The 27183-nt window shown below is 44.6% G+C and overlaps 1 protein-coding gene across 8 annotated transcripts in view; it reads left to right on the top strand.

The window, feature by feature from the left end:
- rab3gap1 (RAB3 GTPase activating protein subunit 1) overlaps positions 1–27183 on the top strand; it is a 61850-nt gene that overhangs the window by 22472 nt on the left and 12195 nt on the right. For all 8 annotated transcript variants that reach the window (XM_076887154.1, XM_076887150.1, XM_076887153.1 and 5 more), the window contains 16 exons: positions 959–1037; positions 2919–3038; positions 6174–6339; positions 7333–7432; positions 9620–9701; positions 9886–9954; positions 10908–10981; positions 11696–11788; positions 11929–12101; positions 12703–12804; positions 12982–13154; positions 20720–20774; positions 21066–21401; positions 22179–22316; positions 23925–24152; positions 24895–24991. In XM_076887154.1, coding sequence (XP_076743269.1) covers positions 959–1037; positions 2919–3038; positions 6174–6339; positions 7333–7432; positions 9620–9701; positions 9886–9954; positions 10908–10981; positions 11696–11788; positions 11929–12101; positions 12703–12804; positions 12982–13154; positions 20720–20774; positions 21066–21401; positions 22179–22316; positions 23925–24152; positions 24895–24991 — 2085 coding nt within the window. The remainder of the gene's footprint in view (positions 1–958; positions 1038–2918; positions 3039–6173; positions 6340–7332; positions 7433–9619; positions 9702–9885; positions 9955–10907; positions 10982–11695; positions 11789–11928; positions 12102–12702; positions 12805–12981; positions 13155–20719; positions 20775–21065; positions 21402–22178; positions 22317–23924; positions 24153–24894; positions 24992–27183) is intronic.

Below are 27183 nucleotides of genomic sequence, written 5' to 3'. Positions count from 1 at the left end.
TGTCTGCACTATTATCAACATCAGCTTTTCATTGACTGTTTGTTGTGAATGATGTCGACAGTGTTGGACAGTCCTGCTCAGTGCACATGCAGGCTGTGGTGGAAGGACCGTCACGTTTTCAGAATTTTGTTATCAGAACGATGACAAGCTGACATCCAGACTCCACACCCTTTATTATGTAGCTTTAGTTTTTATTATCCTGCAGGTTTGCAGAAATATTTATTATTATTATTAACATCATCCCAGGGCACAGCTGTGGGCCTCCATCCTCTGGTTTTCATGCTTTGACTCTGGCTTGTACCACAGCCTGCTCCCACACCACTGTTGAAACACTGATGAAGTAAACCTTGGAAAAAGCACGAGGTTTGGATGTATCCGCTTAAAAAAAGGAATAAACACCTTTTTTCTTTGTACAAATAAAAGCAGGCAAAGCAGAAATGTTACCTGGATACTTGCTTATTTGGTTGTGAATGGCAGTGGGCGTCCACTGAGGAGGGTAGCAAGGCTCCATCTTTGAAATTGAACGCTGCACTGAGGTCTAGCAGGACAAGCACAGAGATGAGTCCACTGTCAGAGGCCATAAGAAGATCATTTGTAACCTTCACTAAAGCTGTTTCTGTGCTGTGATGAGCTCTGAAACCTGACTGAAACTCTTCAAATAAGCCTCTGCAGATGATCTGTTAGCTGTTTGACAACTACTCTTTCAAGGATGTTTGATATGAAAGGAAGGTTGGAGATTGGCCTGTAAGTCAGCTGGGTCTGTCCTGTACATCACTAGAGACACCAGTGATGTACAGGACAGTAAATTACTGCCACCTTGTGGCCGCAACAGAAATGAGCATCTGTGAAAGTCAACCCAGTACAGTTATTTTGGTAGATGTCCCACTTTAATAATCATATGCACCTCAGATGGTGTTTAAAATGAACAATGTTTTTGACACAGTTCTTCTATTGGCAGATGCTATACCGTTGGCAATGCAGGATCTTCTCTGTATGAACAATGATTTCCCTCCACGAGCCCACTGCCTGGTCAGATGGTAAGTTTAGTCTTTACTTTTTATGCTAAAAAACTGCTTCACTCAAAGTGGAGTGGAGTCATTTATCTGCACGCCTCACAGCGAGAAGGTCCCGGATCAAATCTGTGTGGAGATGCATCCTGTAACTGTGCCTGCGCAGGTTTCCTCCACAGTGCAAAGATGTGCATGTTAGGTTTGTTACGGATTCAAATATTGGGGATGGATACAAGAGGAAAAACCAAAATAACAACACTGGTCCAGCCGGGTTGAGTCAAACGATGATTTTAATGATCACACGCGTGGGAGATGGACACCGTACGCAGACAGCATCAGATCTCAAAATGGTGGAGCATTGATCAAACTCTTATAGCCTCTAGTGGCCCCCACCTTATCATAAAAGCCTAAACATTCACATTCTTTCCCTCACACGGCGCCTAAGCTACGACCTTGGCTCCCTGTTTATCTGCTCCTGCTGAGATGGGGCAGAAAACCTCTCCAGTATGTTCTGTTCTCTTCTAATCAGACAAATAAGGCGATGACTTTCTGCGAACACTATTTCTTATAACTCAGCAGTATAATGCATTATAAAACAATATCATTCATTCACAATAAATCAGCAGTCTAATGTAATGCAAATCAGTTTAACAAATGCAATAGTTATCAGCTTCGTCTATCCATCCATCCATCCATCTTCATCCGCTTATCCGAGGTCGGGTCGCGGGGGTAGCAGCCTAAGCAAAGAGGTCCAGACCTCCCTCTCCCCAGCCACCTCCTCCAGCTTGTCCGGGGGAATACCAAGGCGTTCCCAGGCCAGCCGAGAGATATAATCTCTCCAGCGTGTCCTGGGTCTGCCCCGGGGCCTCCTCCCGGTGGGACATGCCTGGAACACCTCGCCCAGGAGGCGCCCAGGGGGCATCCTTGCCAGATGCCCGAACCACCTCAGCTGGCTCCTTTCGATGTGGAGCAGCAGCTGCTCTACTCTAAGCCCCTCCCGGATGGCCGAACTTCTCACCCTATCTCTAAGGGAGAGGCCAGCCACCCTTCGGAGGAAGCTCATTTCCGCCGCTTGTATCCGCGATCTCGTTCTTTCGGTCACTACCCACAGCTCGTGGCCATAGGTGAGGGTAGGGACGTAGATCGACCGGTAAATTGAGAGCTTCGCTTTTACACTCAGCTCCCTCTTCACCACGACGGACCGGTGCAGCGTCCGCATTACTGCAGCCGCAGCCCCAATCCGTCTGTCGATCTCCAGCTCCCTTCTCCCATCACTCGCGAACAAGACCCCGAGATACTTGAACTCCTCCACTTGGGGCAGGAACTCATCCCCGACCCGGAGTGGGCACTCCACCCTTTTCCGGCTGAGAACCATGGCCTCAGATTTGGAGGTGCTGATCCTCATTCCCGCTGCGTTACACTCGGCTGCGAACCGCTCCAGTGCGAGCTTCGTCTAATTCAGGAGAATAATGCAAACTAAAACTACATAATAATTCACAATCTTTAATTAGGGGTCTAACATGGCATAAAATAATATTATAATCCCACAGGTTAAATGGATATGTGAGCTAGATACAGTGCATAGCATAAAGTGCAACATGAACATATAGTTTAAGTGTGTCTTTCATTTAAGAGAGCAAGTCCAGAAAGTGCAAGTGTTTCTGGCTTTGAGTTGCCAGAAAGACTTCGTAAATATAAGCAGAGAATCATAGATGCGTCTACAAAGAGGTAATTCAGACAATTTCTGAATATTTTATTTTTCTTCAGAGTGAAATAGTAAAATAATATCCCATTGATTAGTGATGGTCTTTATTGTTACCAAGGGATCTAACAGCATACAGAATGAAGCAAATGTTTCTTCCATCCTATGTGGATAAATGTCTGCTGTGATGCTGTATGTCTTGGTAGGTTTGGCATACGAGAGTTTGTGGTCATCAGCCCTGGAACGAACTGTGAGGCCGTCATCAGTGAGTCGAAATGCAACCTGCTTCTAAGCTCCATCTCCATCTCTCTGGCCAACAGTGGCTGGTAAGTTACGGTCATCGCACTGCGTGGAAGGTTTTGTGAGCACATTAGTGCCTCCTGACGGTGTGATGTGTGTTCATGTTTGAGTTTTAAGTGTGCAACTGAAGGAGTGATGGTTCACCCTTTGAAGGCGAACCATTTCTCTCTCACTATCGATAACGCCACAGTTTTCCCTTCTCCTCAGGTTAAGAGCTTTGGTGTCATCCTAGACAGTTCACTTTCCTATAAATCTCACATCAATAATTTCACCTGTTCTGCCTGTTTCCATCTATGCAGCATTTTTTTTTTTGCCTGTCCCATTTGGTTCTTTAGCCGTCAGAATTGTTGTCTGAAGACCAACAAGGAGACCCGATGGATTTACTTTGCCAAATGGATCATCGTGGCATTGCCGTACTGGTCCATTTGATCGACCTTTGTTGTTGTTATTATTTATTTTATTTTATTTTCAGTTGTTACAGACGGGACAGACATGACTGAGGGATAGGAAAGGGAGAAAGAAAGAGGAAGGAAAAGAAAAACAGAAGGGGAGAGGGACAGTGAGAGAGGGCACTTAAAAAGAGAAAGAAGAGAAAAAAATCTCCTGGATCACCTGTTGAGAGAAAAAGAAAAGAAAACAAGCAAAAAAAACAAAGCAACATACTAAACACAACACCATCGCATTAATCTAGCTAAGTGTAAACAGCAGTAAATACTAAATATTGAATGTTGTTGTGCAGCACGCAGGACCGACAGCGCACAATGTGCTTGGAAATAGCACCAATAAAGGTGTAGTTTATGTCTATGAACAGTGAACACCCGTGTGCACACCTGTGTGGATCAGCGCGCTTGTATTCAAAAGGTTTCCCCATGTAACGGTCTGCAAGAGGATGTAGAGAGCCATAGCCCATTCTCCAGGGCATGAAGCAGGCATGGAGGAGATCCAGGCCCCAGACATCCAGAGGCCCCAGAGTGTGAGAGCCCAAGGAGGACCACCGGAGGGGCATCCGTGCCACCCTCCTGGGAAGAGCTGAGGAGAGCCCCAGACGAGGGGTCACCCCAGTAGCCACGGAGCAGAAGCCAGAGGGGGCTGCAGTGGCGTGCCCACCGGCTCTGCCGGCAGCCAGCTGTGCCAGAGTGAACCGAGCCGCAGGCCCGAGGGCCCCCTTTGCCCAGGAAGAGGCCCCGATGGCCAGCAGAGAACGGGGGTGTGTGAAGACCCCAAACCTCCCTCCTCTCGCTCATGTGTAGTGTTGCTGCGTGTTGTTCTAAGGTGCATTTAAAACATGGGAGAGCATGGTGCTGCTGCCAGAGAGCAGCAGGTGTTAGCACGGCCCCTCCCGAGAACCCTCAATGTCTACATGGATTTAAAGTTGAGAGGTGGGGTATGCAGCGTTAACAGATTACGTCCTTCTCTCTCCACCCAGTCTTCGTCCATTCTTGTCCACAGTCTCGTTACCTCCTGTATTGACTACTGCAATTCTCTTTTGCATGGTCTCCCCCATAAATCCCTCCATAAGCTTCAACTGGTTCAGAACTCTGCTGCTCGCATTATCACCAGAACCCCCTCCTACCAGCACATCACCTGTTCTTCAGGAACTCCACTGGCTCCCAGTGGAGTTCCAGATAATATACAAACTTCTGCTCACCTTCAAGGCCATTCATAACCTCTCTCCTCCTTACCTTTCTGACCTGTTCAGCACTACCTGTTCTGCCCGCTCACTTCGATCTTCTTCTTCTATCCAGCTTTCTGTGCTTCCCTTCCGCCTCACCACCATGGGAAGCAGAGCTTTCACCTGCTCTGCTCCCAGGCTGTGGAGCTCTCTGCCCCCACATATAAGAAACACTGGTTCTCCCCCAGTTCAAATCTCAACTCAAAACCCATCTGTTCAAATCTGCATGTTCACTGTGAATCCACTGTTTGTTCATTTTATCTCTTACTTTTGTTTTTATTGCTCTTCATTGTGTCAGTGTTCTGTTATGTGTTTTTATCTATTGTACAGTGTCCTTTGGTGTCTTGAAGGGCGCTTTATAAATACAATTTATTATTATTATTGTTATTCTACTGGAAGAAGAGTTTTACATTTAGATTGGCTTTTATTTTTTATATTATTTCACTATCAATCTGAAAAATGTTAAAAAGCCTTTAAATTAACATGGTCTCATCCACCCCATGCCCCCCCTTTAGACTCACCCCTGTTTGCTGCAGGTAAAATGCGACGGTTGCAGGCTGTGACATGTAAACATGGTATCAGACTAAATGAATAGTTCATCAACATATTTGAATGTAGCCTGACTTCTGTAGCTTTCCTGCTGTGATGGAGGACGAGCTCTTTCAGAATAAAGGTTTTAATGATGATCACGAGAGCAGCGCTGCTGAAAGAAGTTTTCTTTCACTTTACCTGAGCTCACCGTCTCAGTAACGCCTCTTTGCTCCTGTCAGTGTGTAAACTTCAGCTCCACGTCAAACTGCAGCGTCATCATCACTGCTGCTGTGTTATCAGTGTTTTTGTTTAACACTGGGGATGTGTGGGCTTAATGTTGTCAGACCTTTTATTCACATGCTGCTCCTAAATAAGTTTGGTTTGCATGGCTGTTTATACTCACAAATGTGGCTGAATAATGTATATGTGTTAGTCCCCGTAGGCCGTAGCGAAATAACTCTGCATTTAACCCATTCACCCAATGCAGCGCCTGGGGAGTGTGTAGGGACCTTGCTCAGGGGTACCTCAGCTTAGCTTTTCACTTGATTCAAACCCCCAACCTTCTGATCCCGGGGCAGCCACTCTACCTACTGACCTATCCCTCACACACGTTTACATCGTTGAACAAGTCTGTGCTACAGAGCACGCTGCATCGCAGCATCGCAGCAAAGAATTGGTTTGGAGGATTTTTTTTAGAAGTGATGAATTGCTGCAGCCCCAGATTACGCCAATGAACACAACATATTAAAACCAGTCTGTGTAGCACTCAGCGGTCCGTGCAGTGACAGTGCTGACATACATGCCAGTACAATGCAGTTCTGCAGCTTGTTGCTCTGTGTTTCAGTCGGACTGTTTAGTTTAGCTGGATTGTTGCTGGTTGAGAGAAACTGAAGCTGGATGTCGGGCGTGTACCAGAGATCCTGCTAGTAATGCCTTCTGCTGTTTATCTTGTGTTCAGTCAGGTGCCGATGTTTGTGCAGATCCAGCAGAAGTGGAGGCGGATGTATGCCGGAGAGTGCAAAGGACCAGGCGTGCGCACCGACTTTGAGATCGTTCACCTGCGTCGAGCGCCCGTGCAGTACAACCACCTGTCCGGCCTGCTCGACATCTTCAAATCTAAGATAGTAAGTGCTCTGGAACAAACATCTTTATATGGATCATATTTCAAGGTTGTTTGTTTGTTTTTAATAAAGAAAAATTAAAATTGTGCAGCCACAGAGCGTCATGTACCCATGTTCTACAAGTATCACCTCAGCATCCTGTTCCAGACGATTTTAGGACGATGTGAATCCTGTTAAATGCAACTAATAATCATAAAAGCATCCACGAAGTGCATGTAAATGTATTTTCTAAAACATTTATTCATCTGGTTTTTCCTGCTCATGTACAGTCTCTCCTCCTCCTCCTCCTCCTCCTGCTGTGCTCTGACAGTCACACAAAAACTGTATTCAACTTGAAAATAACACAAACATCTTATCTTATAATAGGAATATATTCTTGTAATAGTTCGTCAAAGAGCAGGTTGATAACAGTACAGCACACTGCTTAGTTATGTGAACATTGGGAAAACAGAAGAGGAAGAAGAAGACGTCTAATTCTGTGTAAATTCGGTTTCTGGATTTTTGTGAAATTAATTTGTGAATAAAATAAAGACTGTTAGGAAGTGGATGTTGGTTTAATGATCAGTTTGTTTGAACTTTGTTTATTCCTATTCCTGGAAACACAATGGATTCCCAGACATCACGTTGTTTAACCCTTTCATGCACAGTGGTCTGCAGCTATTCAAAGGCTGTTTTCTTGTATTTGTGTTGGTGTTGATGGTAAACTTGCACAGAAACACTACACACTGATGTCTCCATACCCTTCATAAGTCAAAACCGATGTTGTCCACCTAAGTGGACATTTAAAAAATGAAGTTCAAAAATCTTATATTCATTCCTAAAGAAGAATAAAAATCCTGATTGATGTTGTCATCATCCACACATGAGGGTTAAATGTGTTCAGTATGTTCCCAGAAACAGCCGACAATGACGAGGTGTAATCCACGCCTGTACAGAGAGATTAATGCTGCAGCTTGTTACCATAAACATGAGCTGATGTCTTCCTGTTGTCATCAGGGTTGTTCCCTGTTCCCTCTGCCTCCAGTCAACATCGCCATTCGCTTCACCTACGTGCTCCAAGACTGGCAGCAGTATTCATGGCCGCAGCAGCCTCCAGGTAGGCAGTACATGTTATGGTATTAATACACAAATAAAAAAAATGTAATATTATTATTAAGAAATTATTAAATTTTTTTAAATACATGTCAGCAAGTGGCTGACATCCAGAAACCCTGCCAGTGGCTTTTAGGAGGCGTGTGTGTGATGCAGGTCATGTTGTTGTTTCCTGTGGAACGATTGTACCTGCTGGTTCCAGGTCGTTCTTCTGATAAGTCTTTTCACTCGTCTGTCTGAAATCGTGTGGGGAGCGCTTGGTCGTGGCTGGTTTATCGTAAATAAATAAAAACCCTGCAGGGGCAACGCCAGGTTTATGGCCCCAACAGTGCTCACTGGAACCTTCAGTAACTTAGAAATTCTTCTGTAGCCGATGCCATCAGTCTTAAGTGTGCAAAGGTCTTGAGAGAGCTTGTTGGTTTTACCCATCATGAGACACTTCTTGTGTGAAACCATATAAATTTGCACTTATTCAAACCGACCATTCAGGATGGTTTTCTATTGTCAACATAAAAATGATCTGAATGAACTGAAATGTTTTCTTTTAACCATCAGCTGCACACAGAGGATTTTCACAGATTACAGTATAATCACAGTAAGTCTCTTTCTGTGGTCAACACTAGACTTTAACATCAAAAGATCACAGCAACAAAAAACGACGTCAAGAAAAGAATCATGAGTCAAAATAAAACGACTGAAATGAAAAAGCTGCTCTGTTGTTCCTATAAAAATGACAAAAATAAAAAAAATGGATGACATCAAATTACAGAAACAAGTCGAGACAGTGACTATAAAACAGTTTATTTAATGTTTGCTTGGTGTGCAGGGAGACGTTGACATGCAGGGTTTAAAACATCGTTATTTTTGCAGCGAGATTCATTCTCTCACCGTCTGAAACTCCTGATGTCGCCATATTTTTACCTGTTCAATTCCATTTTATTTATACAGCACCAAATCACAACAGTCGCCTCAAGGTGCTTTATATTGCACAGTATCGTACAATAATAGATACAGAGAAAAACCCAACAATCATATGACCCCCGATCAGCAAGCACTTTGGCGACAGTGGGAAGGAAAAACTCCCTTTTAACAGGAAGAAACCTCCAGCAGAACCAGGCTCAGGGAGGGGCGGGGCCATCTGCTGTGATTGGTTGGGGTGAGAGAAGGAAGACAGGATAAAGACCTGCTGTGGAAGAGAGACAGAGATTAATAACAAATATGATTCAATGCAGAGAGGTCTATTAATACATAGTGAGTGAAGAAACACCCAGTGCATCATGGGAATCCCCCGGCAGTCTACGTCTATTGCAGCATAACTAAGGGAGGATTCAGGGTCACCTGGTCCAGCCCTAACTATATGCTTTAGCAAAAAGGAAAGTTTGAAGCCTAATCTTGAAAGTAGAGATAGTGTCTGTCTCCTGAATCCAAACTGGAAGCTGGTTCCACAGAAGAGGGGCCTGAAAACTGAAGGCTCTGCCTCCCATTCTACTTTTAAATACTCTAGGAACAACAAGTAGGCCTGCAGAGCGAGAGCCAAGTGCTCTAATAGGGTGATATGGTACTACAAGGTCATTAAGATAAGATGGGGCCTGATTATTTAAGACACAGGCATCGAACTCCAGGCCTCGAGGGCCGGTGTCCTGCAGGTTTTAGATGTGTCCTTGATCCAACACAGATGATTTAAACGGCTAAATCACCTCCTCAACATGTCTTGAAGTTCTCCAGAGGCCTGGTAATGAACTAATCCTTTGATTCAGGTGTGTAGACCCAGGGTGAGATCTAAAACCTGCAGGACACCAGCCCTCGAGGCCTGAAGTTGGCAAAGCCTTATTTAAGACCTTGTATGTGAGGAGCAGGATTTTGAATTTTCACCATCGTATGTAGAAAAACTCACAATACATCGAGTTTATTTGTTATATTGTTTGATTTAAAGTTGTTTCTCTGCATGTGTGGATTGGATGGGTTGTTACCAACATCTAGTGAGAATTTCATGTGAACATCACCTTTAGAAATATATGTAGACAATTGGTGATGCGTTCAATATGTTTTACGTGTGTGTGTGTGTCATAAACAGAGGTTGGTTGTGTTACTGAACTCCCTGACTGTGAGGAAGCCCTGGGTGGGCTCTGGTGACAGACTGCCTGCTCTGCTGTTTGGACGATTATTCAGTTTTTTGTGTTTTTTCTGGCAGATTTTGATGCGCTCCTTGGTGGCGAGGTGGGGGGGGTGGAGTTTGGGAAGTTTCCATTCGGTGCCTGTGAGGAGCCAATAAGGTAAAAACTGATGATACTTTCTAAAAATTACAGTCACATGTTTTCTGCACACTGAGCAGTCGGTGTGACGGCTTTGTTGCTTATCACGTGGTCTTGGAGCCTCTTCATCATCATCCTTATCTGTGGGTCTGAGGAAGACTTACTTTGTTTGCTGTTACTGTGTTTCTGTTTTTCACTTTTGTAGTGAACTTCATCTCGCAACAACCTGGCCTCATCTTACTGAAGGCATAGTTGTGGATAATGACGTGTACAGGTAAGGCTGTGTGTGCAGTGTTCTGGTGTACTGTACTAAGAGCAGCTGCAATATACCAGCTAGTTCGTTTTGTTACCTCGCAACACTCAGCCTCACTGCAACTGCGTCACCAGCTGAGCCACGAGGAAACCGATGGGCTCAAATTGTGGTCATAAATATTTTGTACTTGTGAGTTCAAACTCACACACTGCTAGGGAACCTGAGCGCAGAGTTTTACACCCAGTTTGTTGCTTTGTGTCTGTAAGACGACCTTAACAAAAAAAAATTGTAACTCGTGTAAATATTTTTTACAAACACACAAATTCTCATCTGTAGATGCACAAACATGAAATCTTCAGATATTCTGGCTTACAAGGTTACAAAGCTCACAACTACACATTTGATTTACAAGTACAAATGACCACAATCTGAGCCCATAGAAACCAGCACTAATCAGCCAGTGACCACAGCTGATGCTAGCGTGGGCTAAAGTGCACCACACTGAGTGATGAGGTACCCGGGCTAGAAAGACAACTCCAGTTTGAGGCGCATGTCCTCCTGACATTTGGTGTTTGTGTTAACGATCCAATGGAAAAGCTTTGATGGGAGTGAGCTGTTCACTTGCACTATAGCACACAAAACGCTGCGCTGAGCACTGAGTGTTGCATCCGTGTACACACTGCATTGCTTCATATTTCACTCGTAAAGTAGGAAATGGGTGGAGCAGTTTATTAAAAGGGTAAACGTACATGGGTTTGATTGTAAGGCCCAAACAGAGCTGGCACAGGTCTAACAAGCATGAAGGGACAAACTGAGTGTGACATAAGGAAATGCTTACATGTGTAATTATCTTGATTACTGGTGAAGGACTACGTCACATGTAATCAAACATGACTCATTACTTATAAAAACCCTTTAACTAAAAGTGTATCAGAAACTCTCCTCTACTGTTTACTCTGGTTATCACCCAACAGTGACCTCGACCCTCTTCAAGCTCCTCACTGGTCAGTTCGAGTCAGGACGGCTGAAAATCCTCAGTGTTTACTGGGTAAGTTAAACTGATCAGTGGGACACTCAGGGGCAGAGACCATGATGCTTTGGGGCAGACCACAGAGGTTTTACTAGTCAGTACAGATTTCAAACACACCGCTACATACTACATTAAGGTCAGTGCATTAAGTGCACTGACCTTAATGTTGCATTTTTCTGGTTGCTAATACACTTGGATCCATTACAAACATACACATTGTTGTGTGATGTGTGAAGACTTTTTATGGCTTTGTTTTTTGTCCAAACAGCACAGAGGAAACTATTTCTAAGCTAAAATTCATGCATCAAATGATACGCAGCAGATAAGACGGATGTAATCAAGCTACCGATAGAAAGAACATAGTAAAGGACAAATAAAGTGTCTTTTTTTCCTCATTGTTCTATGTGTGGGCCTCCTACTTCCTCCCACAGTCCAAAGACATGCAGTTAGTGGGGACAGGTTCATTGGGGCTCTAAATTTCCCACGGTGTGAATGTCTGTCTCTGTGTTTGCCCTGCGACAGACTGGCGACCTGTCCAGGGTGTGCCCCGCCTCTCATGACAGCCCCAAGCACTTTACATGTGATGTAAAGTGGACTTTTCTTTTGTTGCCACGTCCATGATTTAGAAAATGTTACACAGATGTTGTCCTGCTTCGCTGTGCTGAAGCGTGTGCTTCATGAAAAGTTTGAATAAGAAAATATCAGGTCAGTAACTGTTTGTGTTCCCTGTAGGTGAGGCTGTGACAGAGCTCTTTAAACTCTGCTGTAGGACTGAGTCTACAGAGGAGATTCCTGGAAGAGGATACGCTGAAGATGAGGGCAAAGGTCAGGTTCCTGGCTTTACTTGTTGAGTGACCATACTGCATTCTGGAAACGTGCGTAGTTTACTGGGAGATCTGGGCATCTGTGCTGACCCAGGCCTCAGCAATTGAACAGAAACTCTTGGATGTGTTTGTCGTCTGTAGAAAACAGTGATATCAGCTCTGCTTTGTCCAAGCTGACCGAGCCAGCAGCAACTGTGCCCATTTCCAAACTGTCTGTCTCCAACATGGTGCACAGTGCCCGGAAGCACATTCGCCGCCATCGACGCATCGATGAGTCGCCCCTTAACACCGAGATACTCAATTCTGTCCTTCTGGTAAGAGTTAATCATGTAACCTGTTTAAAAGGCATTAACTAGTCGGAGTTGACTAATACTTGACTGAGTTTTAATGGTTTCAGCTCATTTTATGAGGAAACTGATTCTGACAGAAGAGGTGTGGATCCCGTGTTAGGAGACGGTGAGCGTGATATTCAGAGCAGCAGAGACCTCGGAGCGTGTGGTAGTTTGAGTCGTACTGATGTGGCTCCTCTGCTTCTTTTCACAAACAGTTTTTCCTTCCTGGTTACTGTTGAGCCCGTCACACTCAGCAGCTCGAGCTCGAGCTAAGACAGCCTTGAATCTTCAAACTACAGCCGTAATTGCATTTATGTCTTAGAGTGCTGGCCACAGATATTGATCCCATCTGACAGCAGCTCAGTAAAGCACAAGAGCGTCATTTTAAACAGGATATCAGGCAGCGTTCTTATTTTTATTGTCTACTTCTGGTCACATCCTGCTTTTGCCACTGAGCGATCAGCATCCTGTGTTTTATCATGAAGTGATGACTACGTGAGCTCCACTTGTTTAATTCTTCTAACATCTATAAAACAACAGAGTTTCTAAATGACAGACTTATTTATTTGTGTTTGTGTCTCAGTATCTGTTTCCAGATGCTGCTGTGGAGAAGTCTGACTGTAAGAATAACACTCAGCTGTCCAACTCCAGTGGGACATCGGAGCAAGAGAAAACCTCTGATTATGTATGTTTGCCTCTTCACCACTCGCACACTCAAGGTTACACTCAGGTCAGGTCCAATATAAGTTTCAGAGTGAAGACAGGCTCAGTGCTGTCAGTACTTTGTCAGGATTTTTATTAGAATGTATTAAATTTAGTGTCCTGCTGTTTGATTTCATGCTGGTCTTTTCCCTCGTTGTAGAACCTTTTCCACCAGCTGAAGTCAGCCCCCAGTGACAGTCTGACCTACCGTCTGGCTCTGTGTGTGTGTCTGGTCAACTATTACTACGGTGGGCTGCGGGCTGTTGGACACCTCTGGCAGGAGTTTGTCCTTGAGTTGCGTTACCGGTGGGAAAATAACCATCTTATTTGTGGGTGGGTACCTCACAGGCTCGTGCTGCTTTGATTTTAAAGATGTCACACATATTAACATTTTCATTTTATAGCAGGTAAAATAAGTAGGGATGGGTATCGAAAACCGGTTCTTGTTGAGAACCGGTTCCCACTGTTTCAATTCCTTGGAAGTGTTTGCCATTTTTGCAAACGATTCCCTTATCAATTCCAGTCGCCCCGAATGACGTCACCACGTTGCGGAGCGTCATTTACCTGGCAGGAAACATGGCGCGTAAGCGGCTCAAACGCTCAAAAGTTTGGTTAGACTTTACGAGAACGGATGACAACAGGGCAACTTGCAATACTTGCAAAGTGGATGTTTCATTTAAGGGAGGAAACACTACGAATATGCAAAAGCATTTGCTCACAAAACACGCGATGACCTTAAATGAATGTCGTGTTTTTAATTCCGGACTCGTGAATCTCAACCCAGCAGCAGCGGTAACGTTTGCACATCCTCTCCCGTTAATGCGGCAGGTAAATAATCAACTAACAGTGCATATTATGTTAGCGCGATCTGCCTTATTACAAAACCATTACTGTGCATTTAGTGACCATGATGAGAGACAGAGTCTGGCTCAGATGCTGGCAGCTCTTGCTGCAGTCTACCGGCAGCGTCTCCTTTCAGGCAGGATAGACGAATGTCACCGAGCAGTGTCTAAGTTTGTGGTCAAAGGCTTGCACCCATTTGCCACAGCAGATGCCCCCGATTTTCGGTAAGTGAATGTGTTTAATTGTAGGCAGGGACATTACTGGATATTCTTGTGTAATTGCTACAGAATAATTTATGTTATACTTTGTTATTGCTACAGAAGAACATTTACAATTTTTTTTCCTGGGCACCCTGGGACACCCCATTGAAGAGCCGTAGGCTGGATCATTAAGATCTCACTGTTGGGTTTGTAAGGCCATGTTACTCCTAAATTTCTATCTTGTTCAAAGAGAAGATATAAAACAAAGTTCTAAGCTAATCGACCTTAGTGTTCTCCTTTTTTAAAAAGAATCGATAAAGAATCGAATCGTTAAACAGAATCGAAAATGGAATCGGAATCGTGAAAATCTTATCAATACCCATCCTTAAAATATGTATTGAACACGTCAGCAGTTCTCTAAGCAAATATATTTCTAAAGGTGCTTTGATGTGAAATTATCACCAGATGTCGGTAACACAGGGACATTAAACACACAGACATTTATTTATTACTTTATACAAATGTTGGTGATGACAGTTCATGGCAGCTTCTGTATGGAGAAACCAGTCCCATCATTGCTCATGACTTTGACCCACTCACCACACAAACGGTCTCTAAATCCCGAATGCTCCGTGGATCCTTCCCACAGATTCGGCTCAGGTGATTGGCTGGGCCGTTCCAGCAGCTTTACTTGATTTCTCTGAAACCAACGGTTTCCATTGGCTGTGTTTGAGATCATGGTCTTGCTGAAACATCCATCCTTGTTTCATCTTCATCATCCTGGTAGATGGCAGCAGATTTTAATCAACAATGTCTCCATTCATCCTTCCTGGAGTTATGTTTAATGGCTCAGTCCCTTTTGCAGCTTGTTATAAAGTTTTTATGCATAACTTTTCTAAGCAATCACACATTTTTTTGGAAACATCAAAATCATAATGCTCCCACCTCCAGACTTCAGTGTTGCTGTGGTGTTTTTGGGATGAAGCCACCCAAACACGGTGTGTTTACAGCATTCAAAGAGTTTTGCTCTTAACAAAGGTGGTCGCACTTTTCTCCTCTCCTCCTCTCCCTTAGCTTCCCTGCTTAGCCTCTTATGTCCTTGTCTAGTCTCGTGTTTTTTGTATTACTTTTGCCTGGAACACTCTCTCACAGTCTGTTCTCTAAAACCTAAAAGAGGAATTATGGATTTGATCAACTGGTCCCTGAATGCAATTGACACCCTTTCTCAACGAGAAGTCTGGGCTCGGGTGAGCCTGAGTGCTGAAGATATCTACCTATTCGGAACCATGGTAACAGGGTTCTTGCTGATCGGAGCTGGCTTGGCCCTGACTTATCGAAGAATTAAGAAAGCGGAACCAGCTGTTCAAACCCCCACAAGGCTGCCCGCTGGGATTCAAACGATGGGAAGAGGCGTGAGTTTCTCAAAATGAGCTCATTGAGTGCAGCATGGATAAGATCTTGGAGAAGCTTACGGCTGCTGTGAATACTCAGAATAAGACTTCTGAGTGCAAATTGGATCACATCTTGGAGAAGCTCACTGCGGTCGTTGTTAACTTGTTATTTTCTGTTATATTGTGAGAGTACTGTTGCCTGCAAAGGGTTGTTGTTGGTGTGGAGAAAAATGGCGTAACAAATAAAGCGCTTGGAGTGAGACTACGACGTCGTGTCTTTTGAGTTAACAGTCGTGAGTTCTCAGAATCGGCTCTCTGAGCACAAGAATGACAACATCACGGAGCGCAAGTTTGATAACATCATGGAGAAGCTCACGGCTCTCCAATGGGAGATTGAGAGACCAGTGTCGGAGTGTTAGAACAGCTTTGAAATTCATATGAGCTGTTCGCACTAAAGTAAAAACCTCCATCACTTATGCGGATACCCCTTCGGCCCCAGCTGTGGGCTCAAGGCTGGAGCCGAACAACAACTCCCTGATAACGACTGTGTTTAGACTGTTCTTCCCACTCCATGCAAGGCCACCTGGGTTGGCTGGAAGACTGTTTACTTAGCCTGGCAGGGAGGAGGACACTGTCTCAGCTGAACTCTGGACACGCACACGCTTACACAGACATATATATACACATGCAGATGTACACTCCTCCCCCCTCCAAACGCCTTCGACGCTTATTCCCCTCCGATGCTGACGGTGGATCAAGGAGACCAGCGCACGCAGGCCCGGATGTACTGTCTACACTGGCTGTCTCTCACCCTTTACCCATCCCTGTTGCTTGTCATGTGTTTCTTTCGTGTATTAAGAGTTTTTTCATGTGCAGAGGTGTTTTTTTCTGTTCTCAAACTGATCTCCCTGTTGGAGCTCAGTCTGGGGGGAGTTATTTTTTTCTCCTTATCTTTCCTCATGTGGTGCATTTTCCATTGTTACACCTCTCTGACCTGTCTTCCCCATGTGATGTTTGTGTCATGTATGTATGGTCAGAAGGGTAAGATGGCGCTGGCAAAGGTCGGCAGCCTTAACCCAATTTCCATCGGGGTCAGCCTTCAGGATCAATAAAGTTTTATTGAATTGAATTATGTGACCAAACTATGTTAAAGTTAAAGCGTATTGTTGTACCTATGCATTACACTGGAGCAGAGCTTACATACATTCTTACTTGCTTACACTCATCATTCATTCGTCAAACTGAATAAAACGGCAATAAAATAGGGTGGCTGCAGCTCAGGCAGTAGAGCGGGTCGTCTACTGATCGGAAGGTTGGTGGTTCAATTCCTGGCTTCCCCCAGTCTGCATGCCAAATATCCTTGGGCAAGATACTAACCCCAAATTGCTCGCCGATGCATTCATTGGAGTGTGTGTGTGTGAGAGAGAATGTTACTTAGAAAGCACCTAGAAAAATGTGCTTGTGCGAATGGGTGAATGCACAAGTTGTGTAAAGCGCTTTGAGTGCTCAGAAGAGTAGAAAAGCGCTATATAAGAACCAGTCCATTTACCATTTAACCAGAGGAGTATTGCACTGGTTGGATGGCAGCAGCCATGGAGGGAGGGTGTAATTGTCCCGTGTTATGCTGGTGTTTTGTATTAGATGTAAGCTTACATTTGGCAGCATTAGTGAACATTCTACTGAATGTTACACAGGACTGTCTCAGGTAGGAGGGAGGCTCACTCGGTCCGTTCACTGAGCTTAGTGTTCAGTGATCGATGGTCCAGGGGAAAAGCTGTTTTCTTAGCCTGGCTGTCCTGTTTCTTGAACAGGTGCTGTCCAGGATGAGATGAGATTTGATTGGCTCTCCTGAGACAGCGAGTGCTGACCATGTCCTCCAGGGAAGGAAAGGGACAGGCACTATTCTTCTGTGCTGTCTTAATGACCCACCGAGCAGTTAGCATACCAAGCTGTTAGCAGTAGGTGGGGACACACTATGGTGCTGTGGTAAAAAAGCCACCAAGACTTTCTTCTCCAGATGGTGGTTTCCTCCTCCTCAGCATCCTGAGGTGGAGTCTTTGACTTTGGACCATGAGAGGTCCTCAGCTACGTGAGTCCCCAGGAACGAGGACACTCGCTGAACACAGTCTGCTTGATGTGGAGAGGAACGTGTTTCCCTCTGCTGAGGTCACATCTCCTTAGTTTTGATGGCGCTGAGCAGACGGTTGTGTTCATTGCAGCAGCCTGTCAGGTTTTTAACCTCCTGCCTGTTCGCCGTCTTCTCCACTGATGATTGTCGCATCATCAGCAAATGTAACGATGGTGTTAGAGGGGCAGGTAGGTGTGAACTCATGAGTGTACAGGAGAGCAGGCAAAGACGCCTGTGGATACTTTATGAATGCAGATGATAATATTCTGCCAGCGTTTCACAGACTTGTTCAGCAAACTTTAAACACACTTCACGCTTCTCTTTTTTTCTGTGGCTCTTGCACACATATTGTTTTCTTTGAAACAGTCGTACCTGCTGATTCCAGGCCTTTCTGTGGCTCTTCATAACTGGGCCTTGACTCTTCTGATAATTCTTTTCACTGGTCTGTGTGAAATCTTGTGGGAAGCACCTGGTCGTGGCCCATTTATGGTGAAATAATATTCTTTCCACTTTACCAAAAGTGCGCTGGAACCTTCAGTAGTTCTACTGTGACCACTGCCACCAGCATGTTTTGCAAAAGTCTTGAGAGAGCTCGTTGTTTTTACCCATCATGAGACGTTTGTTGTGTGAAACCTGAATAATGAGACCATCAGTTGGGACTGAACCAGCTGATATTTGATTTGATATTAATTGGCGAGGTCTGTGACGAGTTACATGACTCTTTGGTGGCAGGACTCCTGGGCTGGAGGTGCGAGTCCCACTGAGTCTGTGGATGTTGTTGGACTGTCCTGGTTTCCCACCTCGGGATAAGCAGACTACAGTAGCGGTTTCCCTTTCTAAGAAGTGGGACTAGGGGCTGTGCTTGAACTTGGGAATGATACTCCAAAGCCTCCCTGGAAGTCTGTGACTGGGTCAGTTCGTTAGTTGAACCTGAGGTTGAGGATATATTTTCAGCCCTGCAGCTCCTCTACCTGCTGTCAGATGGTGACGGCATACAAAGTATCTGGTACCACTGTCCTCTGTGTGCTGCTGTTGGTCCATCAGCTGTGGAGAGAGTGAAGAATAAGTGATAATGAAAAGTTGTTGTTCTCGTTGAACTCTGTTATTGCTGCTTTATTCGTGGCCAACACTCAGCAGATATTGGCATCAGCCGATTTCAGTCGGGATCTCAATGGAGTTCATGGAAGAGCAGAACCTATTTGCAAACATTTGTGGAAACACATTTTGAGACCAGAGGAGATGGATTTGTCAGAGCGGGGGCCCCCAGGCTGTGGAGTGCTTTGCCTCCATCATTATGTTGCCTTGATTGCATTTACAGTGGGGCAAAAAAGTATTTAGTCAGCCACCGATTGTGCAAGTTCCCCCACTTAAGATGAAGACAGAGGTCAGTAATTTGCACCAGAGGTACACTTCAACTGTGAGAGACAGAATGTGAAAAAAAAATCCATGAATCCACATGGTAGGATTTGTAAAGAATTTATTCGTAAATCAGGGTGGAAAATAAGTATTTGGTCACCTCAAACAAGGAAAATCTCTGGCTCTCACAGACCTGTAACGTCTTCTGTAAGAAGCTTTTCTGTCCCCCACTCGTTACCTGTATGAATGGCACCTGTTTGAACTCATCATCTGTATAAAAGACACCTGTCCACAGCCTCAAACAGTCAGACTCCAAACTCCGCCATGGCCAAGACCAAAGAGCTTTCGAAGGACACCAGGAAAAGTATTGTAGACCTGCACCAGACTGGGAAGAGTGAATCTACAATAGGCAAGCAGCTTGGTGTGAAAAAATCAACTGTGGGGGCAATCATCAGAAAATGGAAGACATACAAGACCACTGATAATCTCCCTCCATCTGGGGCTCCACGCAAGATCTCATCCCGTGGGGTCAAAATGATGATGAGAACGGTGAGCAAAGATCCCAGAACCACACGGGGGGACCTGGTGAATGACCTGCAGAGAGCTGGGACCAAAGTAACAAAGGTCACCATCAGTAACACACTACAACGGCAGGGAATCAAATCCCGCAGTGCCAGACGTGTTCCGCTGCTGAAGCCAGTGCATGTCCAGGCCCGTCTGAAGTTTGCCAGAGAGCACATGGATGATACAGCAGAGGATTGGGAGAATGTCATGTGGTCAGATGAAACCAAAGTAGAACTTTTTGGTATAAACTCAACTCGTCGTGTTTGGAGGAAGAAGAATACTGAGTTGCATCCCAAGAACACCATACCTACTGTGAAGCATGGGGGTGGAAACATCATGCTATGGGGCTGTTTTTCTGCCAAGGGGACAGGACGACTGATCCGTGTTAAGGACAGAATGAATGGGGCCATGTATCGTGAGATTTTGAGCCAAAACCTCCTTCCATCAGTGAGAACTTTGAAGATGAAACGAGGCTGGGTCTTCCAACATGACAATGATCCAAAACACACCGCCCGGGCAACAAAGGAGTGGCTCCGTAAGAAGCATTTGAAAGTCCTGGAGTGGCCTAGCCAGTCTCCAGACCTCAACCCCATAGAAAATCTGTGGCGGGAGTTGAAAGTCCGTGTTGCTCGGCGACAGCCCCAAAACATCACTGCTCTCGAGAAGATCTGCATGGAGGAATGGGCCAAAATACCAGCTACTGTGTGTGCAAACCTGGTAAAGACCTATAGTAAACGTTTGACCTCTGTTATTGCCAACAAAGGTTATGTTACAAAGTATTGAGTTGTATTTTTGTTATTGACCAAATACTTATTTTCCACCCTGATTTACCAATAAATTCTTTACAAATCCTACCATGTGGATTCATGGATTTTTTTTTCACATTCTGTCTCTCACAGTTGAAGTGTACCTCTGGTGCAAATTACTGACCTCTGTCATCATTTTAGGTGGGGGAACTTGCACAATCGGTGGCTGACTAAATACTTTTTTGCCCCACTGTATTTTTATAAACAGCAGCTTGAGACTCATTTATTTAGCCTGGCTTTGAACTAGATTTGTGCTGTTTCCTATTATTGTGAAGCACTCTGTGGTTCTTATCCTGTGCCATATAAATAAAGTCAAATGCTGGATGTCTGTACTTTGTCCAGCTTCAGCTGACCAGCTGAGCTGACACTTTAGAATCGGGCTTTGGTGTTGTTGTCAGTCATGTTGGATCTCCGTCCGTCTCTAATAACAGACAAATGACCAAAATGTAAAAATCCAACTCCAAGTACATAATACCAGGTACAAAAGCCCCTGCAGTGTTTGTGCCGTGCTCTAACTAAAACTTTGCTTGAAATTGTTTAAGCAGTATTTGTTTCTCTGTTAACACACTGGTGTTCACTCATATCCATCTCTGTGCTTCCTAATCTGCAGGCTGGCAGGTGGAGCTCCTGATCTTCGCTGTTGTCTTTTGCATCAGAAGTTCCAGGTAGCCACACAGTGCAAGGACTAATTGAACGATTTAAAAGACAAAAAACAACATCATGCACATTTGTAGACTTGCAACTTTAATTCCAGTGGTTTATCAAAAGTGTTGTGTTAACTTTGATAATTGGAACGATGTTTAGGTGATAAAGAGAAAAATGAATTCTGAGAGCTGATGCTCAGTGTGATACAGCATCTTCAAACTCCCAAACACCTGTTTATGTCGTGTTGTCTGTTGAACACAAGTAGCAGTGTTATGTTTCCATGTGTGAAAAGAGTTTTTGTTCCTGGACAGATGCTGAATTGTTGTATCGAAAGGAAGAAGGCCAGAGATGAATCTCACAAGGTACCCGAGGGGAAAGAAAAGGAACACAGGGTCTCAGGTGCCTGCCAGAAGAGCCGCCAAGGACCAGAGTGTGCAACCAGTGCTTCCAGTTCAACAAGAGAGATGTCTCAAGGAAAATCCTGGGACTCGTGGAGTGACAGCGAGGAGGAATTCTTCGAGTGCCTGAGTGACCAGGGCGAGACTGAGGCGACACAAGCTGAGGGCAGAGCTGAGGGCAGGCTGCACCCCTACAACAACATGACTCTGCTCAACTCTGCAGAGCCTCTCTATGTTCCCGTCACACAGGTCAGAGTCACTGCCTCACTGTGCAAACACATCATATGCTGTTATTTATTCCAAATACAGCATGTTGAAAATAATAGTCGGGTCACATGGGGTGGAGCCTATCCCATACCATAGGGCGAGAGGCGGGGTTCACCCTGGACAGGTCGCCAGTCGCAGGGCGAACACAGAGAGACAGACAAACATTTAACCCAGAGGTGTCCAACTCCAGGCCTCGAGGGCCGGCGTCCTGCAGATCTCACCCTGTGTCAACACACCTGAATTAGATGATTAGTTCAGCCTCTGGAGAACTTCCACGATAAGGATAAGCTTTATTTGTTGGTTGCCTGCAACTGAGATGACCTAATCGACCATAGATACAATGTACAAACTTAACATTGGGGATACAGGTCAGGCTAACTAGCAACAAAGGATAGCCCTAACCCAAGACACGTTGAGGAGGTCATTTAGCCATTTAAATCAGCTGTGTTGGATCAAGGACGCATCTAAAACCTGCAGGACACCGGCCCTCGAGGCCTGGAGTTGGACACCTCTGATTTATGCTCTCATTCACACCTGTGGGCAGTTTAGAGTCAGAGTTAACCCAACCCCACTCGCTCCATGTTCAAAGACCTGCAGTTAATAATTAGAACTAAAAGAAAGCGGTTGTAACAGTACAGAGGCGACCTTTGTGTGACAAAACCATGAAAGCAGATCTCATATAAGTGGTTCACAGAAATGTCATTAAGCTCAGCTGAAGCTGACTGAGTCTGATATCTGTGCATCATGTTTCATTTTCAGGAACCTGCTCCAATGACAGAGGACCTGTTAGCAGAGCAGTCAGAGGTACTGACCAAACTGGGCACATCAGCTGAAGGTACCCACCTGCGTGCTCGGATGCAGAGTGCCTGTCTGCTATCTGACATGGAGTCCTTCAAAGTGAGTCGGACACACTCTGGGTCAGCTGTCTCCTAAGTTTCTTAGTGCTTCCTGTCTAACATCCACACTTAGACGGACACATCAGAGAGCAGCTTGGGGTTAGTATCTTGGCTAAGGATACTTGGCCTGCAGACTGGAGGAACCAGGGATTGAACCACGACCTTCTGATCAGTAGATGACCTGCTAATGAGCTACAGCCACCCGTTAGCCTTCAGCATTAGCCACATGTTGTGGAAGTTTTCCATTAAATAAAGCCTGCAGACGAGCGGTAGCTAACATTCTTTAATCAAAACAAAGAACAGAAAACCAAGCTTGGTGGAGAGCCTGCATGACCGCGGGGCAGACGGTCAGCAGAGTCTCCCTGAGCCTAGCATGGCTCTCAGTTAAAAAACCTTCTTCAGGAACAAAAGGCAGTGCACCGCTGTTTCACACCTTAAGGTTCACACTCCCTTGCTACCTCCCAGAGTCCTCGAAGAGACAAAAGATTCTTCCTGTGGAGTTCTGCTTCCCCCCAACTTCCTTACCAGACTCCCACCATCTGTGTAACTGCATGAGTGTGAGACATGCTAAAATCCAGTGGCACCAAGGCATCATACAATAACATAATATGAATAATACATAAATATAAGAAATTCTTATACACACATTAGCGTCAGTGTGCCCTCAAGTTGCTACATGTCTGCTAGTTTTACTGTTCAGGATGTTTTGTGTGTGTGTGTGAACTGCCTGCAGTGAACATAACTGTGCAGTCACACACACACACACACAGTAGTCACAGAGAGTACCGCTGTGGTAGGGTGACCATAAAGAGGACACTGGGCCCAGTCATGAAGAACTTTAATAATACTGCTAGCTTAAAGAAAACGACGTCTTCTCTGTGCAGTTAATGAATGGGATATTAATAAAAAATGTCATGTAGGCTTTTACAAGTAAACTAGTGTGAAATAAGAGGACTGTTGATCAGCCTACGCTGTGGAAAGCTGTGACTCTGTCACTGACACATGTGGCATGATGGATGCAGTCATGCTGGGAGAAGCTACGTGAGTGCAGAAACCTCTGATCACCAGACGATCACGTGGTCGTCAGTTTTCAAACAGCTCATTGCAGTTTTATAAATCATCTTCAGAGGTTATTTGAACCTTGTCTTTGCAGAGACCTGCAGACCTGAGGCAGTAATGCAGTGATAATGACCAGCACACAGTGTAAGTCATGCTGCAGCTGCCCTGAATCTACAGTGTTGGTTATTCCCACCATGTCTCTATGTTTCTGATCCAGTGTGGACGAGCTCTTTATTCAGTCTGAACTGGTTTTAATACTAAAATACAATTGATTTGTTATTCATAGATTTTCAGATTTACTCTTACACAAAAAAGTAAAACATTTTTGTTGCCAGATCACACGTATTTACTTCCAGTCCTGAACAGAAGGAAATCGTTTTGATGCATAAATGACATTTTATGTTCAGTGACAGCCTGGTGTGCTTGGGTCCATGAATGCAGTGGTGTCGTGAGTGGGCCCTGCTCGAGTCGTCAGTGCCAGTATGAGGTGTCAGTGAATATATTTACACATTACTTCATTTAAAGTACGAGTTTGTGTCTCTGTCCACAGGCAGCCAACCCCGGCTGTGTCCTGGAGGATTTTGTGCGCTGGTATTCACCTCGGGATTACGTAGAAGAGGAAGTGGTTGATGAGAAGGGCAACACGATGGTGACCGGGACACTCAGTCCCAGGATGAAGATCCCAGGCAACATGTGGGTGGAGGCTTGGGAGACTGCCAGGGTCACACCTGCACGACGCCAAAAAAGACTTTTTGATGACACCAAGGAGGCCGAGAAGGTCTGAAGCAGGTCGTTCGTTTTGCCGCATGCGTGTTTTTAAGCCAAACGTGTTTACTAAGTGGATCACAAAGTGTTTTCATGAATGTTTCTGCTGATTTTCAGGATCAGCTTCTGCCATGGGACCGTTTTGGCTCATGTATGTTGGAGAAGTCAGTTTAACACAGATCTGTGCTCACAGACATGTTGAAGCATTTTCACATGTTGATGAAAAAGGATCTGATGCTGTCACACACGATGTTTAACTGACACACAGCAGCTCTCTGTGGTGTGATGGTGTTAAATGAAGAACAACTTTAAACCAGCTTCTATTGATCCGGTCGGCTTTATGGGAAAGGGACAAACAGTAACTGGGGTTAGTTGTTTCCTCACCCAAAGAGGGTCCTGGATTTGGACCCGGGCAGGTCCCTGCCAAGCGTTTGCATGTTCTTCCTGCACATATGAAAGCAGAGCTCGGAGCTCCAGTTTGCACCATCACTGAAAATGTTGCCTGTCTTTTAAAGACATTGTTTATCCAAAAAGAGAAAGTTAAAAATAATGCTCACTGATAGTCTTATGACAGATTTAAAGATCTGGGTATGACTGGTCCCTCTGTGAATAACCATCATAGAGAAAGGTCACCGTTTATCTGGAGTCTTCTTCAGAGGCAGCCTGTTGGCTGTGCAAAAATATTCTGTTGATCTGAAAGAGCAAAAGGAAAACAGAAGCCAGGCAAACTAAACTTTTTGGGGGTTTGTCTTTAGGTTCTGCACTACATGGCGATGCAGAAACCTGCAGACCTGGCCCGTCACCTCCTGCCCTGTATACTTCATGCAACTATTCAGAAGTTAAAGGAAGAAGGTAAGTCCTCACCGTTTGGTTGAAAAACACGTTTATATGAAATAAAATCAGGGAAAATAACTCTGAGCCCACAGCAGGTAAATTACAGTAAGACCGAAATACAAAAAACTAAAGATATTAAAATAAGTACTAAAAAAATGAAATGCAACCCGAGATGTTAATGGAGAAAAAAAACCAGAAGCTGCATGAATAAAAAAGTAGAAATCTTGGACGCTGCCAGCATAATGCACAGGCTTTTGACGGGGCTCGCACACAAACACAAAGCAGAGGATTAAGCATCACCAAATATGTTTCCAAGCCAAAGAAGATAAGATGAAGCATACCTGCGCAGCGGTGGGTGATGAGGAGAGGCCGCAGCGTGTCTGTCTTAAAGTGCAAGTTTGTGACAGTTTAAAGCTTAACAAGCTAAGACGCCAAACATCCAGAGCACAAAGACAAGTCAGAGGGCTTTTTCAGACACACACTTCTAAACTGTCGTGCTCAACAGTGTCTCTGCTAAAACTGCGTCTGTGCTCTGCCCCTGTAAAGTTGCCTATCGAGTGCTTAATGATAAGGTGCATGGTAGCTGCTTTCCTCTGCAGGTGGAGAAAGCCACTGATAGTGACAAAGGAATGACTTCTGCAGACAGGCTCCTGGCAGAGCCACTGCAGAGGAACTCTTTACAATCACTGACTGTGAAACGTGAGGACTGTGTGGGGATGTGCAGACGGGGGCGGGACGACTGGGAAACGAGGAGGGCTGCAAGTGGACGCACTGTATGATACACGCTGGCGTCTACACAGCTCAGTCCTGAGCTGAGTGATGTAATGACTGATTGCATCGACACAGTCATTACATCAAAATACAACCCCTTTTTTCCGGCACTGAAGCGAAACAGGCTCCGCCCACACAGCCGTTCTGTATCACAGCTGTGATGCAAAAAGATTTGGGCACCACTGGTATAGAGTGACTGGAACCCAGAACCTGGAAGTGTCCAGTGATGTGAGGGTAAAGGACGTCTCACTGTGTACTTTGGTGCACAGATGAGTTTGTGGTCGGTTCAGTGAATGCAGCCCATGAGCTGCAGAAAAAGCCCAAATCCTGAGCCTCCCAAGATTTACTGCACATGTTTCTTTTTCTTTCTTTTTCAGCTATTTATTTATGAGTGACTTATGTATGTATGTATATATATGTATATATTGTACTATTCTTAGTTAGTGTATTGTCTGTCTTGTCTTAATGTTGGTTTATAATGGAGCACTGTAACAAAAAATAATTTCCCCCGGGGATCAATAAAGTATTCTGATTCTGATTCTGATTGATTTGGGCTCAAGATGTGTTCTGCACTGCAGGCCCTTGGACTCCATCAGGGTTTGGGCCAGTTTTGAGCTCTTATAAGTATCAGAGATGGACACGTGATATTTTCAGGGCTGCGTAGAACATGACCCTGGTGTTAAAATGCAGGTAAATGTGATTTAGTTTGTTTACTCTAGCTACCCAACCCTCACTGTGAAAGGAGCCTGGAAAGTTTCCCCAACATGAATTTCTTTCAGTCAAGTTTTCTCCAGTAATGATCAGAAATCAGATAAAACCCACTCTTTATTTTATTCTACACACAATAAATTGATAATTATTCCAGGATACAGAAAAGTCTAGATTTCGTCTTCAGACTGTCACATCTGGAGCAGGGCATAATTTGAATTGGTTTTTAGAAGAAGCTAAAGATCTTTCAGTCGTGTTGCTGTTGTTCCCTGACACCTGCGGTGCAACCATTAATTTAGCTAATGAGAGTTCACGTATAATTATAACAGGTCTTAGTTTCTGGATCGTCTCTAAGTTGACGGTATACTGCTAAGACCAGTTCTGAGTCTAGAGACAGCCAATGAGAGACACTAGTAAGGACATCACTGAGGAGAGTTTTCTAGTACTTTGGAGAAACCTCAATCAGCTAACGTCCTGCTGTGATACTCAGACCTTTTCTCTAATTAAACCAGAAAGCTAGTTTTCATTTATTCTGTAATATCCCAGAATGTTTCAGCAGGTCAGAAATGCTTTGGTGCATATCCAGGTTGTATGCAAATTAATTCTGATTAAGTCTGGACTACAAAATACAAAACATAGCTTGGACACAACAATAATGTCCTCGTTTCACTTCTTTAAAAAATGTATTTTGATCTTATGACACTTACTAAAAGCTTTACTTCCAGAGGTTG

This window comes from Maylandia zebra, linkage group LG8 (genome assembly GCF_041146795.1).
Source record: "Maylandia zebra isolate NMK-2024a linkage group LG8, Mzebra_GT3a, whole genome shotgun sequence".
Classification (NCBI taxonomy): Eukaryota; Metazoa; Chordata; class Actinopteri; order Cichliformes; family Cichlidae; genus Maylandia; species Maylandia zebra.
Note: the sequence above shows the minus strand (reverse complement) of the source record. Positions and strands in the feature narration are given on the sequence as shown.